The sequence below is a fragment of the Elephas maximus genome, chromosome 6, assembly GCF_024166365.1.
Source record: "Elephas maximus indicus isolate mEleMax1 chromosome 6, mEleMax1 primary haplotype, whole genome shotgun sequence".
Taxonomy (NCBI): domain Eukaryota; kingdom Metazoa; phylum Chordata; class Mammalia; order Proboscidea; family Elephantidae; genus Elephas; species Elephas maximus.
In genome coordinates this window covers 39105162-39126032 of record NC_064824.1, presented here as the reverse complement: position 1 = coordinate 39126032, position 20871 = coordinate 39105162, and the positions used below count along the sequence as shown (strand labels likewise).

Genomic DNA, 20871 nt, shown 5'->3' with positions numbered 1-20871 from the left:
TGGAGAAGGACATCGTGCTTGGTAAACTAGAGGGTCAGTGAAATAGAGGAAGACCCTCAACGAGATGGACTGACACAATGACTACTACAATGGGCTTAAACATAACAATCGTGAGCATGGCACAAGACCAGGCAGTGTTTTGTTCTGTTGGACATAGGTCACTATGAGTCGGAACTGACTCAATGGCACATAACAGCAACAAAAACAGAAATTTTAAGGAATCAATTTCGGTTTAGTATCAAATTTTATATCATACACACATTTTAATGTTATCAATTCACTTTACAAGCTGTGGTAAATTGCATTTATGGTTCCAATTCCTTCCTCTTCTATTACCCACATCCTTTGCCATATAACTTTTCAGTTCCTCTCACTGAGGGCAGGGTGCAAATCTCTGACACCGAGTTCAGTCATGTGGTTTTTTTTTGACCAACGGAATGTTGGGAGGTGTAAAGCAAGCAGAGTCTCAAGAAGCATGTGAGTGGTTCAGCTGGCTCTTTCTTGTCGTCTGCTATCTCTGCTGGCCCAGATGGAAAATGAGAGAACTATGGATCAGAATCATCCCCATCTGAGCTCAGCCTGGATTAGGTGCTCCCGATCCCCGGCCCCCTAACTTGGCTAAACACATATGAATGACCTGAGCTAAGTTTAGCAGGACCCCTCTAGACAAGTCCTGCCTAGATCAGCGGGTAAAAAAAAAAAAAAAAAAAGATCAGCAGATACCATATAATCCATAAATAAACTATTATTAAAGCACCAAGTTTGGAAATGGTTTCCTACACACCATTTTTATGCCAAGAACTAATTGATACATACACTCAGCCCAAAAAGAAGAAGGCACAATTTATAGAGTCCTGGAAATTACAGCTGCCATTCCATTCAGGGAGTGCATATCCTAGTAGAATCACAAGATGCGAGGTCTAGATCAGTTCTCACTTAAAAACAAACAAACCAACCCATGGTCATTGAGCCAATTCTGACTCATGGCAGCCCCATGTGTTACAGAGTAGAACTGAGCTCCATAGGGTTTTCTTGGCTGTAATCTTTAGGGAAGCAGGTCACCAGGCCTGTCTTTCACAGTACTGCTGGGTGGGTTCAAACTGCCACCCTTAGGTTAGTAGACAAATGCAAACCATCTGTGCCACTCAGGGACCTAGGTATGAATTCAGTCCTTCTTAGTTCCCACGTCGTCAGAAAAAATGGTCTCTCTTCTACGCTCAGCATAATTCTGTGTTTAAAGATGTGAACTTTTGAGACAACATAGCCTGAAGTTTTATAGGGTGCTCAATTAAAAAAGAAAAAAAGTTTTCTGATCCAATGATAGAGCAAAAGAAATCATTTTAGGAGAGATTTTCAAAGTTATTTTTGACTTTACACAGTCTTCTCTGTACTTATTGACTTTAGGCCCTAACAGCCACTCAAGATCTGATTCTCATCTGTCTTCCTGAGTTAGTTACTTGTTACAGGGTTTCAAGTGTTTTGTATTCTGGTTAGTAGAATTCACACTGTTTTAGTGTAGAAACCAAGCCTTTGTCTCTACTAAATTCCCAGAAGAATGACCTGGAACAATGAGTACGTATTATGCAAAGTACACCCAAGTAATCACTTTCAAGTGAAATGACTTATCATCAAAATCATTTCACTTTCTACATGTCAAAACGTTAGAATTTTACTTAGCTATATAGTAATTCATTCCACGTTTAGACAAATGTATACATGAAAATGAATTTTGAAAACCAAAAAACTGATCTTAAATGGAGGTGATAATTAGCTTCACACAATATTTCACCTTTGGATTCTTCTATGGTCAGCTTACTGAATGCATATATATTAATCCCATCCTCCAAACTTTAGATTTTCTGAAACTTTGAAGGTACATATCTATTGTTAGAACTTTTCCTAAAACAAAAGCAGCAGAACCAGTTTCAGGATCATTCTAAGACCCCTTCCGATAACCTTGGTCTGGCGAGATAGATAACTCACTGCAGCTATTGCAGGCACTTTCCCTAGAGCAGAGGGATGCAAAATGTGACTCATTTTTATAAATAAAGTTTTATTGAAGAACAAACGTTCTCATTTGTCTATAGCTGCTTTCACTCTACAGTAGAAGAATTAAGTAGTTGCAACAGAATCTTTATGGTCCCTCAAACCCAAAATATTTACTATCTGGCCTTTTACCAGCCCCAACAAATCCCATTGCCATTGAGTTGATTCTGGCCGTGGCAACCCTGTAGGACAGAGTAGAACTGCCGCATAGAGTTTCCAAGGAGTGCCTGGCAGATTCAAACTGCCAACCCTTTGGTTAGCAGTCATAGCACTTAACCACTATGCCACCAGGGTTTCGTGGCCTGCTACAGAGCAAGGCAATATGTAAAAGAGTCATTTAATTAGATACCTTACACATTACAGTGTGCCTGATCCAGCATCTCACAAAAGGAGGTGTCTTACCAGTAGGATGTAACTGATGTTTTTTCCGTGTGTGGGAGCCTGGATTTGTGCTTTTTTTTTTTTTCAGAAAAAAAATGAACAATAAATGTCATAAGGATAAGACAGATGCTAACATAAATTTTTGGAGTGATGGGAGAGAAATACAATTAGTTCCCACCAAAATTGAGAGGTTATAAAAAAACTGGATTTGCAGAGTAATGTTTGCGTTTAACAGGCACGTCTGTTGGCTTTTTAAGACACACATTTAATATTGAAATTTAAAAAAAAAATTTTTTTAATATTGAAATTTTTATAGGGGGAAAAAGCGAATTATTCTGAGTTTGAAACTCTTTTCTCTCACCAACATTTCTAATTAAAGCAATGACTTTTATCAAGCGATTTTAGCAACTCAACTTTTTGTCGCATTTTTATAACTTAACTTTACTTAGAAAACTCAAGAAATAGAGGAGGCAGTACTTTTACCCTATTATTAATTATTTATAAAGAATGGCTTGTTGAAAAAACCACAAAACTTCAAATACTGTATCCCGTTATTAAAAGCCCTGTAGCCAGATCTATGGCACCACATCAAAAAATCACTTGCGGCTTCTACAGTATGTTTTAGTGCCTGCACAATTCTTTCCCCATGGAGAGAAGAAAACATAAATTATTAAAATGTGACGGTTTTGAGGCAAGACCTCCGGATAGGAACTTGAATGAGATCTGTAAAAAGTGATTTTACAGAAGTACCACTAGATGGCAGCATCTTAAAAATAAAGAAAATGAAAACGTCAAAACCTTCTCTACGGCCATCCAGTTAAATATTTTTCATTACTTTATCTCTAAGATTAAATAACATGATATGAATAGGTGAAAACATAAACTCCAAATCTGAGTGCCTACTTTATGCAATTAAAGAAAAATATTTGCAACGGATTTTTTCTTCAAAATTAACCCACAGGAATTCACATTCATATTGACACAACCACACATCATATCAGCATAGCAGGGTTCGGCTGCCACCTGGTCTTATATATAGTCAAATCCTCAAACTATTGCAGTCGTCTTCCAGCAATTCTGAATTCCTACAGTGAATTCCCGGTACTATAACTAGAGTGAATTTTCTAAATCACACATCTGATTGTAAGACTCACTGATTCCCTTCCCTGAAAAAAATCCATGAGCCCCCATTAACTGCAGAACTTAACTCATACTTCTTGGTTTACTTCTTAAAGACCTTTATAATCTGGTCTCTTCTAGCTCTCCTGTCTCAGGTGACCCATATCTAGGTCTCTGTATTTGCATAAACTCTTTTCTTTCATTGGGCTATTCTTTCTCGCCTCATTTGCCTGGCTAACTCAGATTTTGACCACAAGATGACTCCCACAAGAAGATTCCTTTGCCCAATGATGATGTATTGCAATCTTATGTGTTGCAGAGCAATGGGTTTTTCTTTACATACGGCCTTTCTGGTCACAGTCTTGTAATTCCCACAAAAGGACTGGCTGGAACTATGCCGATAGGGTGCCTGTGGCTCACCAAGAGAATTCGTCAGTTTTGCCATCACACCAGGCTTAAAAAGAGCCAGTCCCACAGGTTGAGTGGGGACCTCACTACCATCAAGGAAAGCCAGGAGTGGCGTGCATCCTTTGGACCGAGGGTCCCTGTGCTGAGAAACCTCTCAGATCCAGGAGACAGAGAACTGTAACACTGTAGAGCTATAACCAGAAGCAACAACGTCATGGGACCAGCAGACGGCTGCATGCAGTGGGTTTGCTGAACCGCAGAGTCAAAGTGCTGTGAACCTTCAGGCGGGAGGCTTCCTGGTAAGCTAAAGAGCTATCACACTTGCCAGAGCAGGGTAGAAGCCAGACCCAAACAGGGCCTGGTGGCAGAGGTCAGCCTGTGGGCATGGCCGAGAAGAAGCTGTCCTGATTCAAGAACTGTATTCTGAGCTGTTCCTGTTACTTCCAGTTTGGTCCTGATGCAAATTGTAACCTGTTCTTTCCCTAATGGAACTTAGGTGCCTCATGGAAGCAGCTATTTACAAAACTTGAGTATACTATTATTTTAACAACCCACACCAGAGTACCAGTGCATACCAGTTTAATATCAGCCCTGTGTACTACCACAAATACGTTATCTTGTATAATCCTGAATTAAAACCTGTTACTTCCCTAAAGAAGTAGTCCTTGTAGTGTAGTTGTTATGTGCTTGGCTGCTAAATGGAAAGTTTGAACCCACCAGCTGATCCACGAGAGAGAGATGTGGCAGTCTGCTTCCATAAAGATTACAGCCAGGGAAGCCCTATAGGGCAGTTCTACTCTGTCCTATAGGGTCACCATAAGTCAGAATCAACTCAACTTCAATGGCAATGGGTACTTCCCTAATAAACCCCATAATCATGAGTATGGTCTGTGAGTTTTGCGTGGCCATTGCAATGACTTATTGAACCCAGCAGAGACGTAGAGAGTGCCATGGGTTGAGTGGCTGGTCTCAGAATTGGTAAAAAGGTTGGAGAGTGGAGGTACATTTGACCTCTACCTCATAGGAATCAGGTTTGGGCTGATCATGATTACCACCCCCCCCCCTTGTGAAGTTAGAGGACTTCTGACACCACCATTTTACATGTGCGAACTTGGCTAGGCTATGGTGCCCAGTTGTTTGGTCTAATGCTAGTCTAGATGTTGTTGTGAAGGTATTTTGTTAATATTACTAACATTCATAATCAATTGACACTAAGTCAAGCAGATTACCCTCAATAATGCAGTGTACCCTTCCAAATCAGTTGAAGGCCTTGAGAGTAGAAAGTGAGGTCTCTGAGATGAGAGGAATTTTGCTTCAAAACTCTAACACAGATATCATGCCAGTTTCCAGCCTGTCATCTGACCTACAGATTTTGGACTTGCCAGCCCTCACAATCGTGTGAGCCAATTTCTTAAAATAAATCTCTCTCTCTCCCTCTAGAAAGAGATAGAGAAATACATCCTATTGGTTCTATTTCTCTGGAGAACACCTATACAACAACCCTCTCCTCTGTCTTCTTCTACATATCCCTCCTATAACAATTATCCAATCTTAGTGTCTTCTATTTTCACACAATATCAACTCCTCAAATAATTGTTGAGTAAATAAGTAAATGAGTGAGCAGATAGTGAAGTCATACAATTGTCATCAATGAATATTTTCTAGCCTGGCTTTAAATTTTAAAAAAGTATTATATAGGTCCTTTGTTTCTGTTAATAATTTATTGCATATGCTATTTATTCCGACTTGGCATCTTTTAAAATGAAGTATTTTGGACAAACAACAGCAGTTTATGTTCAGAATCCCTCTCAATAAAGCAGAGTGTCATGTGTTTTTGTCCTTATTAACATGACAATGAGAATTTTTCTAACCAGTGGAGTAATAAGAAACATATGTCTTTACTGGAATTTCTAAGTAAAGAGTTAATTCACTGTCTCTCAGCAATCATTCACTACTTGTCTATTTATTAAAATGGAGCATGCATTGGTACGGCTTATTTTTTTTTCCTAGTAGCTTTAAAATCCTCATAACTGTACTGATACATTCTATAACATACTAACTTTGGACTGATCATTATCATTTATTCTTTACCAAAATAATCCTATGAATTATGAAGATCATCAATAAAGAGTAGATTTGGTGTGAAAAACGGTAATTAAAAAAATACAAGATAAAATACTTGTGGTAGTAAGTAGAGCTGATATGGAACTGGTATGCATTGGACTCTCTTGTAGGTTGTTAAAATAATAATATACTTAAGGTATGTAAACAGTAGCTTCCATGAGCCACCTGAGTAATCACCCACTGTTCCAGCCCCCACAGTGCCTGGGAAGTGCCTACAGGGCATGTCTGCAAGATAGCTTGTGGCCTTTCATACAGACCAGCCTCTGCTTGTTCCCTGGCCAGTGCTGGCCCAGACTTCTATGGATGAGATGATGCCCTTGGCAGTGGCTCTAGCATCCTGGAGGGTGAATTTCAGGTGCCCATCTGTTCCTCCAAGGCTAATGATGAATACTAGCCTGCATTCCTGTAGAGTGACCTTCTTGTGACTGTTTGTAGGAATTTTTCACATGATACCAATTAAGTCTTTACGTATTCTGAATATCACTCCTGTCTTGATGCAAAGGTAATAGGAGACAATCCAAGAGCCAGAGTGTTATAAATTTTATATGAGTCATCTGGGCAATATTACCTTAAAAAGAAAAAGTGTAATGGGAAATTTGAGGATAGCATGAACCAAAAAAGAAAAATATACAAGGGTGTGTTTGTATTGGTCAACTCTGCATAGGTGGTAGGTGGATTAACAATAACAGGTTGACCAGTTAACTCAGATCTTGAGATTTCCCAAAGAGGCTCATTATTACAGAGTGGCTGAATAGTACTGTGGGAGAACAAAAATGGAAAGTGGGAAGATGAAACCTGATAGGGTTTCTTGCCATGATCTTGGAACTTTTGACTTTCAAAAAGTCTTTCAAGTGCTATGATTCAAAAGCATACATAGATGTGAAGATTAAAAAAAATAAAAGCTCTTCCTTTTATTCAACCTAAATTTACCATGGCTTTAAAAAATCCCTCATTTTTTACCTATATCTCTGTGGTTATGAGCAGGAATTAAGCATTATTTCTTGTATTATGCTTACTTTGTTTTACTATAAATAAGTTATATGCACCACTATTTCCTTCCAAAAGTTATTTGATACATCTATCTTCTAATTTTTCTGATGAAGTGTGTTAAAATTTCATTTATTTATATGAATAATTTGATGAGATTAGTAGCTCTTTGCTACTGAAACATAAAGCAAAATGAAAGTAAGCAAAAAATAAAAGGGACGTGACATAGTCTTACAAATGAACCACAGGGGTATGTTTTAGTAACCAGGTAGCATGGCAACACAATTAAGGCTCAAAATTTTCTGTGGGGTAGAACCTGGATGCCCCTCAAAGCTAATATAGTCTTAAGGCTGTTATAGATAATATATGAGACCAAGAGATAAATGATCAGCATATGTACCGAAGAAAAATAAACACGCACAATATTAAAACTAGTCACCTGATAGTTAATTCCAAATGATCACATGGAAGTTCAAAAGTAAACAGAAAGAGAAACAAGAAAACCTAGGAGATAGACAAGATATCACCCTCAACCATATACTGAATTACCTTGAAATTGAGGTCTAATAATTGCAAGTGCATCTCTTATCAAAATATTATTTTAAAATGCAAGTATTATAAAGAAGGGTAGCAATCACAAACAACTCTTGCCAAACCTGGTAAGTCAATCAAGAAAAACTACCAGTGTGTTAGTGATTGATGGTATTTAAGTGCATACTGAGGAGACAATAGGCTCTGATAATATGAAAATTACTCAGTGCCACTCATGTGGGCAGATGCTAGGGAATTCCAGTTTCCAGAGAACTTAATTTTAAAAGATAAAAAATCCAATAAAAGAGTACTTTGAATCAAGAAAGCAATCTTGCATAAGAAAGGGTGTGCATAGAAATCAAGGGACTGATTGAATTAAAAATGAGTGACTTCAATCTGGAGTAAGAATGAAATCTAAAAGAACGTTTTTATTTGGTGATTTAAAAACTCTGGTTTGGATCCAAGGGTAAGGTAAAAACTGAAAATGATTCTGAAAGTTTCATCTATTTATCAATTTATGCAAATTAAACATACGGAATTCGGATTTTATTACCAATTTATATCAAGTGCTACCACCTGTCTGTCTGCCAGTTTGTCATAATGCGGTGGCTTGCATGTTGCTATGATGCTGGCTGCTATGCCACCAGTATTTCAAATACCATAGGAGCTAAACATGGTGGATCGATTTCAGCAAAGTTTCAAGACTAATGCAAACTAGGAGAAAGGCCTGATAATAAGCTTCTGAAAATTAGCCAGGGAAAACCTTTTGGATCACAGCACAACATTGTCCAACTCAATTGCTTTGGACACGCCACCAGGAGGGATCAGTCACTAGTGGAGAACATCACGTTTGGTGAAGTAGAGGACCAACAAGGGCCTGGGAGACTCTCAGTGAAATGGATTGGCACAACAGCTGCAATGATGGACTCAAACATTTTGGCTATTTTAAGGAAGATGCAGGACCAGGCAACATTTTATTCTGTTGTTCATAAGGTTGTTATGAGTCGAAGACAACCCAAAGGCAGCTAACACCATACCAAGTGGGTATAAAAGTATCAATATATAAATAAATATACCCACCAAAAATATATACCTTAATATTATTATAATTAATGCTATTAATAATAATATTTCTAAAAATTGCAGTAGCTTGTAGCTGTAGTTACCCTAAAGGAAAATATGAAAGAAGTGTCTTGTTGCAAAAGGACAGCAACAGGGGATGGGATTTCAGAGAGAAAAAGAATGGGCACGAGTAAACCAAAGACCTTGTCCTTGAATGAAAACCCAGGATTCTTGAATGGGTGGAGAAATTTTACTTTGGTGTTGAAGATTGTCAAATTATTGCCTTTTTGGAGGCCTTCCAGGGCTCCATTTATGTAACAGAAATAGGAAACTTTCCATTTTTTAAAGTTATTATGTAACCCAAGTTACTCTTTGTTTAAGTTCAAAAGTGTTCCAGCAACAGGATTTTCATAGCTATCCAGATTCTGTACAGGAAAAACTGGTAAAAAGAATCTACAACCAAAATTATGTCTCCTAATTATATGAATAGATGCCAAGGGGAAATGATGGCTCTGAACTTCAGTGCAAATATAACTCCTAAGCTACCTGAATGCTCCCTGGAGCTAATTCACAGTACGTGGTTTTGGCCCAACCTTAAGGTAAAAAGGAGCATGCATAAATGTGCCTTTTTCTGGTGTTATACTGTTTTGTTTTTTTTTAATACACTTTAGCAGATTTGTGCATCTCTGTCAAGCCCTTAATACAGTCGAAACAATTGTCTATTTCTGTGAGAATATGCCTGCCCCATTTCCTTTTTTGTTTGTTGTTTTTTAAATCTCTCTTTTTATATATGTATATATATATATACACAATTTTTTTTTTTTTTTAATCCCAGAACCTAACATAAAGTGAGAGGCCAGTATGCATATGAGGCAATGAAGTTTCTTGAGAGCACTGTGTGACTCAGCTACCCTATTGGAGGGTTCAGTGGACTTCCTAGGAGAATTCTCCTTGGTGGCATGTAGATTAGCAGTTTCCCAGCCATACAAAAGTTTGAAAGATCTTCTAGAGGGAGCGCTCTTGGAAACAACCCAAAAAGCCCTGAAGAGCAGCTGATGGTAGTAACAATGGGGCCATCATTGCTGGGAGCTATTGCCAATCGAATCATTCCCTGAAAGACACATCAGAAGGAGGGATGAAAGGACCAGTGACTTGGAGCCTATCTTACAGTAGATGGAAGGAACTGTTGAAAGGTTCCAAGATGGGCACTGCTGAAAGCTGGAATTGAGCAGAGTCTTATTAGGCAAGAACTTATGATTTCCAGTCTCAACATCTAGGGGCAAAGTAACATTCCCTGTACAGAGATAATTAGTTGGACATGTAAGATATAGGTCGCACATTCCCAAGAAAAGAAATGATCCAGAAAGGAGGATTATATATGTTTTCTATGACTTTTATAAATTTTGAGGCTTCTTTGCAATTAGAAGTCATGTAGACTGATTACATATATAAAAATAAACCGTGTAATAGAGTACAAAGAGTGCTTTGGTTTCAGCCATAGGTGGACTTCAATTCTAGCCTTTTCTACCTGGCTAAGTTGCCGTGAGCAAGTGCCTAACCTCCCTTGAGCTCAGAGTCCTCAACAGAGTCAGGGTGAAAACTTCCTGTTAGGGTTGTTGGGAGCACAGGGCATACCAAGCGTCTGATGCAGAGTAGACCATCAACAGTAGCTATTATTATATACGTTTGTGCAGAGCACTTTCGGGAACCAGAGACATTGTTTTAGCATTGCTTTCTTAAAGCAGACATTGATGAGACTGGCAAATCCAGAGGTGAGAATTGAGAGCATTTTGCTAATGAAATTTAACGTGATGTGTAAGTTGAGAAGGAATGAGACAGAGTTAACAGCTTCATGAGGAAAGAGTAAAGGATTTGGGAGAGCGGAAAAGCAAAACAATCTTGAGACCCTAAAGCCTTGTGTTAAGTTTCTTATTACCTCACAAAAAGTGTGCTTGGAAGAGCAAGTTTCAGCTATTTCTTTTATCCGAAAGAGCAGTGATTGTCTTTCTCTTTTTAATGTCAGAAGTAAGTATAAAACCAGAGGGGAAAAAGAAAACAAATTTGGTAGGACGGTTCTCTTCCGCAGTCTTTCTCTGGCTGGCGGGACTGCACACAAAGTATAGTTTGTTTGGTTTATTTCAGAGACGCAAGATGGGAGAAATTGCTTAAGGTGATTTTTCAAGCTTAATTTAGTTCATTTAATATTTAATGACTTAATGTAACAGCCTACATGTCCTGATTTTGTCAAAGAATAGAAATGAAATTTGAAAAACAGCTTGAAATTTATTTTAAAAATACTGATTTTTAGAATAATGAACCATTATGAGTAATTATTCAGAAGTGTCTGATTCTTTTTACATGAGAATGCAGTAGCGCTTTTGTAATGCGACACTGTCATCCATTAAGTCAATCTGATCCATTAGATCGGTGGTGTATACACACTTACCATTTACTGGCCAAACAGAATTCAGAGAAAACTATTTGCAAAACACTATTGCAGGTCTATAAGGTTTGCAGAGTCAGCCTTCGAGTAATAATTCAACACTCTATTGACATTTTAGGCTATTAAAAAATATAAAAACCAAACCCATTGCTGTCGAGTTGATTCTGACTCATAGCGACCCTACAGGACAGAGTAGAACTGCCCCATCGGGTTTCTAAGGAGGGCCTGGTAGATTTGAACTCCTGACCTTTTGGTTAGCAACCAAACTCTTAACCATTGTGCTACCAGGGTTTCCATTAAGTTATTAAGCTATCCAAATTTTGACACTTAAAATGGAGACCTGGGCTATCCAAATCTGAGACTTAACATAGACATAGAAATAATTACAATACAGTGCAAAAAGTGGCCAATGATACATTTCACAACATGTTATGAAAATGCAAGAGTAAATATTTATTCTGAGACAGAAAAAACACAGAAGAGCAAGAAAATATTGATGATGAAGATCAGGGATTACACATTCATGTTTTTCTAGGGACCAGGCAAGTAATATGAGTTGATCCTGTAAGAAATCCGTCAATTTACCCTTTATCGTAAGAATGCCACAATGGCAACATGAACACATATAGTAGCTGTCACTCTGTGACAGTGTCTAGGACAAGAGGGAAAGGTAGGGGTTGTATTAGGATTTTAAGTCCCATGTAAGGGACAGAGATGCTACTCAGCCCAGTGTTGTCTAACTTCTAATTTTTCAGAAAATATTTGAAAGTGAGCATTTTTACATCAAATTTCTTGATTGTTAATTGTTGGCATTTGATGAAAACTTTAAAGATATACTGTGTGTGCTAATACAAAGCATATCTCTAGGACAGGCTGTAACCTGTGATGCCGGTAAGTGTCTGAGCTGGAATGGAGGACCAGAGAATCTTCACAGATGAGAATTCTAAGGGAGGGAAAAGCTAAGAGCAAAGTTAAACCAAACTTTTTTATATGTTTCTGGACAGGGAACATATAAAGAGTTTGGTTTAACTGAAATATAATAAATATATGCAAAATATGTATATACTTCATATATATGTATGAAAAAGAGAGCAGTGGAAAATACTATATTGATAATTTAGATATGGATAAAATCATGGAAGGCCTAGAATGGTATGAACTCTATTCCACAAAAGATAGAAGACAGAAGAATTAAGGCCATCACATGGGAGAAACATGAGACAGAAGAATTCAAGTAGGAGGCAGATGGGCCCAATCACTACTAAGTTGAAAGTACATGCTTCAGTGTTTGTAACCTTCCCAACAAAGTACAGTTGACCATTTAGATGCATGGTGACATTTAACCTTTACTTATCTATTTATATCTACCTGTCTCATAGGAAAATGGATTTAAAGCTCTATTTAATTCATGTATCACATGGTAATGACAATTGCATATGGAGAGATCCTCACTTAAATGTGAGAAGGAAGAACACTCTCCTATATATATATTTTTGGAGCGAGTACCATGTCAATTTAAATTGGAAATCTATCAACCAAATTTGTTTATTTATTTATTTTTATTCACTTACATGCTGAACTCAATAATAGTTTGGTAGAACTTAATAAGGCAATTTTTTAAGAAATTTGTCTTAAATTTCTTCCTTTGAAACTAGTTGCAATAAATGATATGGTATTTATCTTTTTTGCTCACCACCATACTTAGGATGGATTATTTGTAGGGAAAATGATTAGTTTCTCCTGAACTCAGGAAATAAATATCTCTCATAGTGAAGGTATTTATGCCTCCATTTATTTATTACCAAGTCCTAGTCTACCTAAATAAAGCACCAGAAATTTTCCATTGTTAACTAATTCTTTTCATAATCCAAGTTAAGATATTGTAATTTGTGTGTGTGCATGTGGGAGGGAATCTATTCATTCCTCAAGATGATCCAGGAATATTTTTTTTTTTAATTTCATTATGCTATCTAATCAATTTCCTATGAATTACTTTCAAATGCTTTGTGAAATGAGGTAGGAAAGAAAAAAAGGGAAGAAGCAAAGAGTAAAAGAAAAAAGGGAGAACAAAAAATTGTGGTAGGATGGAAGAATAAAGAGGGAGGGAAACAGGTTATAAATGAGACCCTATAGGAGCCCTGGTGGTGCAGTGGTTAAGAGCTGTTACTAATCAGAAGGTCGGCAATTTGAATCCACCAGCCACTGTTTGGAAACCCTATGGGGCAGCTCTACCCTGTCCTATAGGGTTGCTATAAGTTGAGTGAAGAGCAACAGAAAAAAAAAAATGTATCTTCTAAATGAGATCCTATAGAGGTGTACCACCACGTGTCTGTCAGTTTGTGGCACTGTGGTGGCTTGTGTGTTGCTGCCATACTAGAAGCTTTACCACTCGTATTTCAAATACCAGCAGGGTCATCCTTGGTAGATAGGTTTCAGAAAGCTTCCAGACTAAGGAGACCTGGCAGTCTACTTCTGAAAAAACTGGCTGGTGAAAATCTGATGAATAGCAATGAAACATTGTCTGATAATCTGCCTTGGAAGAAGTACAGCCAGAATGGTCATTAACAGCAAGGATGGCAAGACTTTGTCTCATATACTTTGGACATGTTATCAGGTGGAACCAGTCCCTCGAGAAGGACTTTGTGCTTGGTCAAGTAGATAGTCAGCAAAAAAAGAGGAAGACCCTCAACGAGATGGATTGACACAGTGGCTGCAACAATGAACTCAAGTAAAGCAACGATTGTGAGGATGGCACAGGAGCGGGCAATGTTTCCTTCTGTTATACATAGGGTCACTATGAGTTGGAACCAACACAATGGCACCTAACAACAACAGCAACAAAGAGATGTAACTGAGAAAGGTAAGAAGCATTGTCAGTTGGCTAACCCTATTCCCCTTTTCAAACCTTTTATGTTAATCTCTTTCTACTATAGGGCCATAAATGCTAAACATCGCTAAAAGAAGGCAGTGAGTCATAAGCAGGAATCTGCTGGGTTTTTCTGGGAGAGATTTTGCACTTTGGATAAAAAGAACAGATGAACCTGCACTACTACTTCTTCCTTCTTTAAATAGAAATGTGATATCTTGATTTAGACAATGATGTGAAAAGTCAGAGAAAATTTTAAGAGACCCTGAAGATGCCACTCAGACATCACTGAGATGCTGAACACATCCCAGAAGCTCTAGCCTCAAGACTTCTTGGGTGAAAAAAATAAATCTCTAATTTTAGGCTACTTTTAACAGTGATTCTATTTCTCCAAGTTGAAAACTTTTGTTATTGATTGAGGAATGTTAAAGGAAAGACAGACCCTGAAACAGTGGAATTAACAAATGATTGGTAATTAAAAAAGAACAGGAAAATGTTAGAGTTGAGTCAAAAGAACCAGAAAGATGGTGCCACAAAACAGGAGGAGCATCTTTAATGGAAAGACCAATCTGTTTGGAGTAAACTGACGTCAAGCTGCATATGTAGGACTTCCAAGAATAGTAGGCAGGGGGGCATAAATAAGAAAGCTTGAGTGTAGGAATAGGCTGGAGCTTTCATGTGGCAGTGATAGCTGAGTCATGTTGCTGATGTTATTTTAAGTTACCTCTGAGCTGAGTCATGGTAGTGGTTAAAATCACCAGGGAAAGGAATGCTAAGGACAATGGCGGATCCGCACATTTACCTGGTGTAGAAAAGAAGAAATTCTTCATAGATACAAGTAATAAAACACGAAAAATATAGAAGTATTTTTTTTTTTCTTATGGGTGCAAGCCAGAGTTCCAAAAAGGTGAGGTGGTCAATAATGTAAAATTGAACAGTCACAAAAGGAAAAATATTGTATGATCCCACTTAGTGGTTGCCAAGGGTAGAAGTGAGGAGAAAAGAGGGACTTGTTGCTTAAGGGACCCTGAGCTTCCATTAAGAGTGATGAAAAAATTAGTAACTGATGACGGTAATGGTTGAACAACAAGATGAACGTAATTAATGTCACTGAATTGTACATGTAAAAAATGTTGAAATGGAAAGAGAAAAAGAAAACCTGACGTCTCTTGCCGCAGGCTGGCCTTCTCTTGTAATATGGTTCTTCACCCTGACTTTATATTTAGTTTCTTCCATCTCTCCCACCTGTCGCCATCTCATGCTTTCTCCTCAGTTAAGAAAATCTCAGCATCTTAAATTCATTATGTGAACCAAAGTCATTCTACCAATTATGCTTTTTATTAATGTATTTATTTTCCCTCTTTAATGATCATTCAGAAAACTCTTATTTTCTCCTTAAAATCAACTTCTAGAACTTCTACAAACAATATATATGGGAAGACAGACAACCAAATACAAGTATGCACAAGGCCCTTGAACAAGCATTTCATAAAAGAGATCCAAAAGACCAATAAGGATCTGAAAGCTACTCAACCTCATCAATAATCAGGAAAATGCAAATTATAACTATAATGTAACAACTACAAACTAGTCAGAATGGCTAAAATTACGAAGACTAACAATAACAATTGTTTGTGAAGATTTTTAGCAACAGGAATTTCATACATGCTGGTGGAAGTATAAATTGATAACAACTCTTTAGAAAACTGGTGTTGTAGATTATGGTTGAATATTTACAAACCTTATAATCCAGGAACTCCACTTAACATACTTTACAGAAACATGTACACATGCTTACCCAAAGAAATCTGTAAGAATGGTCAGAACGATATTAACTGCAATTTCCCCCAAATGGTTAGAATGGAGCCCTAAGAGGGACTCTTCTATGCCCTCTTTTTCTAGAATTGCCTATCACTTTCTTGACTGATGCCTTTAATTTTCTCTCTGCCTCTTTTTTCAGCCTTGTCTCCACAGACCGCCCAGGAGAGCTATGTAGGTCTACATTTTAAAGAGAAATTTTTATCAGTCTTAGTTGAGAATGGAAGGGTTTGTCTAGCTAAAGCATAACCATTCATTAAGAATTTTTTGATAATGGATAAATCTAAGTCTGTTATATACCCCATTTTAATCCCATAGCATCTAACATTTTGTGGCAACAATTAAATTGTGATTTCTCATTCCTACCTTCCTTTACTTAACTGAGAGCTCCCTGAGAGCTTTACTTGTTGATCACTTACTATATACATACATATGTATATATATATATATTTTTTTTTAGTGAAAGAAAGTCTCCAAAACATTGAGGAAATGGTTTGTGGGAACCAAAGAAGTCAAGAAAAAGAATTACATATACCCCTGAAGTAGACAAATTTCTTTCTTTTTTAAAACAGGAAATAAAAGAATAAGTATATCTAAGCCACTTCCCATATTTTCAGGTTCTCTGGGGACAGTTGCAGAGTGGGAACTACCACTTAAGGTCTCAATATTTGCCAATCTAAGAAATGTTTTATATTCTTCATACTCACACTGAATGCATGAGGTCATTACTGTTACTACAAGTTAACAGATTCAGTAACAGAGACCCATAAAAGTTAACTTGCTCAAGATCATATTGCAATTAAATGACCTAGGCAAGATTTGAACCTCAGACTAGGTGATTCCAAAACCTATAGTCCTTCTTCTATATTTTCTTGCCTCATTTCTATGAAGATCAATGAGACATGCATGTATACTAAGGGGAACAGGGCTGCTGATTACTTGTGTAACGTTTGAAAATATGATTTTTTATAGGCCTCCCTTTATTTTGGTGCTTAACTTTTAATATCTAAATTAAGAAGACATTATCTTTATATCTTTTGTAATGCACCACTTTCACAGTTATTCATCAAACCAGTTGGAAGTCGTGGTTGGAAATTCCTACAGACTACTGATAACACCGCTAAATTTCTTTTCATTAGTTCCATTCATTAGCTTCAATAACCGAATATATTAACTAGACCTCACACATATATTAATCCCATAACTTATTAAAGTTCAGAATAAAATTTGATTGTCACCTTTTTAAATACATGGCTTGATTGCCAAATCAAATAGAACTGTTATTTAAGGGTTTTAAATACAAATTGTAACTACTGAATATTGTTCCTCTGATTTCTTTCCTTAGGCAAACAACTACTAAAAACACTTTTTATAAGCACTGACTACAAAGAGATACAGTTTTGAAACAATAATTTAAGTGTGATTTAGTAGCGTATAAGGGAAAATTTACATAGGCAGTATAATAATCTCTCAAGATTCTTAGCATAGATCTGGTAGAGCCCGTGAAAACAGCATGGGAACACAGTCTGACCTCCTCTAACTTCACAATTGGGTAGGAGAATCAAGGTCAACGGCCCAAGGCTGATTCCTATGAGGCAGAGGTTCAACACGCCTCCTTTCTCCACCATCTTTACCAATTCTGATACCAAATGTTCCCCCCAGAGCACTCACTACTGGGTTCAATAATTGATTGCAATGGTCAAACAGAACTCATAGACCATATCACAATTATGGGGTTACTAGGGAAGGAGACCTGGTGGCACAGAGGTTAAGCATTTGGCTGCTAACTAAAAGGTCAGCAGTTTAAATCCACCAGCCACTTCTTGGAAACCCTATGGGGCAGTTCTGCTCTGTCCTATATGGTCACTGTCAGTCAGAATCGACTGGATGACAATAGGTTTGTTTGTTTTGGTTTAGGGAAGTAACAGTTACAGTTCAGGCTCAGGAACATTCCTGATACAGTTCTTCCATTAGGATAACCTCTTCCCAGCCGTGCTCATAGGCATGCCTCTCTCTAATCCTCAGTCTTTGTCCAAAGGCACTTAGCTTTCTCTCTTCATGGGCTAGAAAGCCACCACATTGTTTCCTGCTACTGAGTCTCTGCTGCCAGTTCTCTCCTACTGGTCTCTCCTTCCTTGGTGGTGGTGGGCTCTTCTCTTTCCCGCCTCTGTGGTGGCTTATTTCAAGCCCAGCAGGGTGGCAAAACTGACCAATCCCCTTTGGTGAGCCATAATCATCCTATCACACAGTCTTGCCCAGTTACCTGGGTGGGAGTTACAAGACCATGGCTAAAAAGACCACACAAAAGTGATCCATGGCATCGTAGAGCCAGAGAAAAAAATGACTTCCTTAAAATAACAAGTGTAAAACCCTATGTACTGATAAAACTTAATTAGGATCTGTCCTCCATTAGGAACATAGGATTAAGTGAGAAATGAATTCTCTTTAGAATGAGTTATGCTATTACAAAATACCAGAGTTGAGTCGCTCGCAGTTCTAGTGTATAGCTAATATTCCCATTTTCTGCCTGCCTTCTGCTGACTGAGCAGCTGAGTACCAATGATATCACCTGTAATAAGCTCACCTGTCCTGCTGACTAGAGGCAAAATACCAGAGAGCAGCTGCTAGTAAGGAGGTGAGACCACAGAAGTGTCAAAAAGCGATTTAAATAGAAATGCCTAAAGCAAAGAATGCAATTTTTTTTCATGTGTATGTGACGGCTTACTCTTTTTTTTTCTAACTTTAAAATAATTTTGTTGCTGCTATTTCCCGTTTGGTCAGTGCTGACTCATGGTGACCCATGTGTGTAGAGTAGAGCTGCTCAGTAGGGTTTTCAAGGCTGTGGCTTTTCAGAAGTAGATCTCCAGGCCTGTATCTCAAGGTATCTTTGGGTGGGTTCGAACCTCAAACCCTTCAGGTAGCCACCCAGTGCTTCACTTTTTTGCACCACTCAGGGACTCCAAAATAATTTTAGACAAGTACAAAGAAATGTGTTTCACTAGAACAGACACTAGAGCACTCTTCAGTATGAGCTCAGGCAAGGTGGGAAGGAGGGAATGATGTACATACCTTTGCTTGTCCAGCTTTGGTGATGGCAGGTATATTAAACAGCTGGCCAGTGTAAAAATGTACCCCACTGAAAAGGATTACGGCAATCGAGTCTCCTTCCTTCTCAATTACGTCAAGGATATCCTCCATTCTCAAGGTTTCTTCCCCCTAAATAAAGTTAGACACAAGTTACATTATCTCTACAATAATGTATTTGTCATTTCATATTTCCAATCTAGATTTCACCATGAGGTCTTTACCATCAAAAGGAATATCAAAGGCTTTCTTTATTATTATTATTATTTCAGACTAATAATCTTTAAAACTTTGGCAAACGAGAAGCATTTGGGAATGATTTTTGTTTATTATTAAGAAATGAGAATAAGATAGTAAAAATGAGATATCTAAGTGTAAGTTATCATAAAAGCCTACTTGACTGACTTGGCCTCCATGTTTTTAGTTGATCTGCACACCTACAAATTGTTTCCTCCTTATTCCAATCTAATAAACACCAGAAAGTGCAAGGAATTCAAGAAATATTTTTACAAGAAAAATTTATGTTAGAAATTAGCATTTTACTTATAAGTCCAATATCATGTTATTTTTCCAGAAAAAAAAAAAAACTATCATACATCTTTCATCTCCGTATTGCCAATCAATTGAAGGAGTAAAATCTCCCCCAAACCAATCAACAGACCAATGTTCAAACATGAAGAAAAATGGCAACAAATCTCTGTTTATTCCTCCACATATCCCCACCTTGGACAAATAATTGATCAGTTAATGGAACTGTGAATAAATTTAGATTTGATAATGTAAATATCTTGAAATGAAAGGAATCAGCCGAAAAGAAAGTATTTGCTTTTATCCTAACAAATCTGATCTCTTTTTGAAGCCTCCATGGATTTTCTTCAGCTCTAATACCAACAATATTCTGAGGACAAGCATCACTAATTGCATTAATATTTGAAGGAAGTATTATTAAGGTAATTATGATTTTTCCTTCTGTTACTTATAATTTTTTCAAGTCCTGCTACTTGTCAGTTACTCTGCTACATGTTAAGTATATAAATAAACCAATCTAATACACACTTTAGTTTCAACCAGAAGCCTGGCACCTGTTTGCAAAATAGGCTATGGGTTCTCCATCCCTTGGGCATCTATCAAAACAGGATTGCTAAACTACAGACCAATATCTCTTATGAATACAGATGGAAAAACCCTCAACAGAATACTAGTGAAGAGAGTCCAACAGCATAGTAAAGAGTCATACACCATGACCAAGTGGGATTTAGTCCAGGAGGGCAAGGATGGTTCAACATTAGAAAACCAATCGGTGCAATGCACCACATCAACAGAACAAAGGAAAAGAACTACGTGATAATCTCTATGTATGTGGAAAAAGCATTTGATAAAATTCAACACCCTTTCTTGATGAAAACCCTAAAGAAGAGAATTTTCTCAGTACGATTCAGGGCACATATGAAAAGCCAAAAGTCAATATTACACTTAATGCAGAAAGACTAAGAGCTTTCCCCTTGAAAACAGGAACAAGACAATGGTGCCTGCTCTCACCACTTCTATTCAGTATTGTATTAGAAGTCCAAGCCAGAGCACTAAGACAAGAAAGAGACATAAAAAGTATCCAGATTGGAAAAGACAAAGTAAAATTATCTCTGCTCATGGATGATATGATCTATGTATAGAAAATCCCAAAGAGTCCACAAGAAAACTTCTCAAGCTAATATAGGAATTTAACAAAGTTGCAGGGTACAAGATCAACAAACAAAAATCTGTTGGGTTTCTCTACGACAGCAATGAGAAACATGAAAGGGAAATTAAGGAAGCAATTCGATTTACAATAGCATCTAAGACAATAAAATACCCAGGAATAAATCGAACCAGGGACATGAAGGACTTATACAATGCAAACTATAATACAAGACTGAAAGAGATTAAAGAAAACAAACAAATGGAAAGACGTTCCATGTTCATGGATTGGGAGACTTAACGTTATTAATATATAAATACTACCCAA

General features: G+C 37.4%; 1 protein-coding gene across 1 annotated transcript in view; it reads right to left on the bottom strand.

The window, feature by feature from the left end:
• The window catches only part of KYNU (kynureninase), a 158245-nt gene that overhangs the window by 50393 nt on the left and 86981 nt on the right, over positions 1 to 20871 (bottom strand). The window contains exon 8 of the mRNA XM_049887124.1: positions 18855 to 19001. Coding sequence (XP_049743081.1) covers positions 18855 to 19001 — 147 coding nt within the window. The remainder of the gene's footprint in view (positions 1 to 18854; positions 19002 to 20871) is intronic.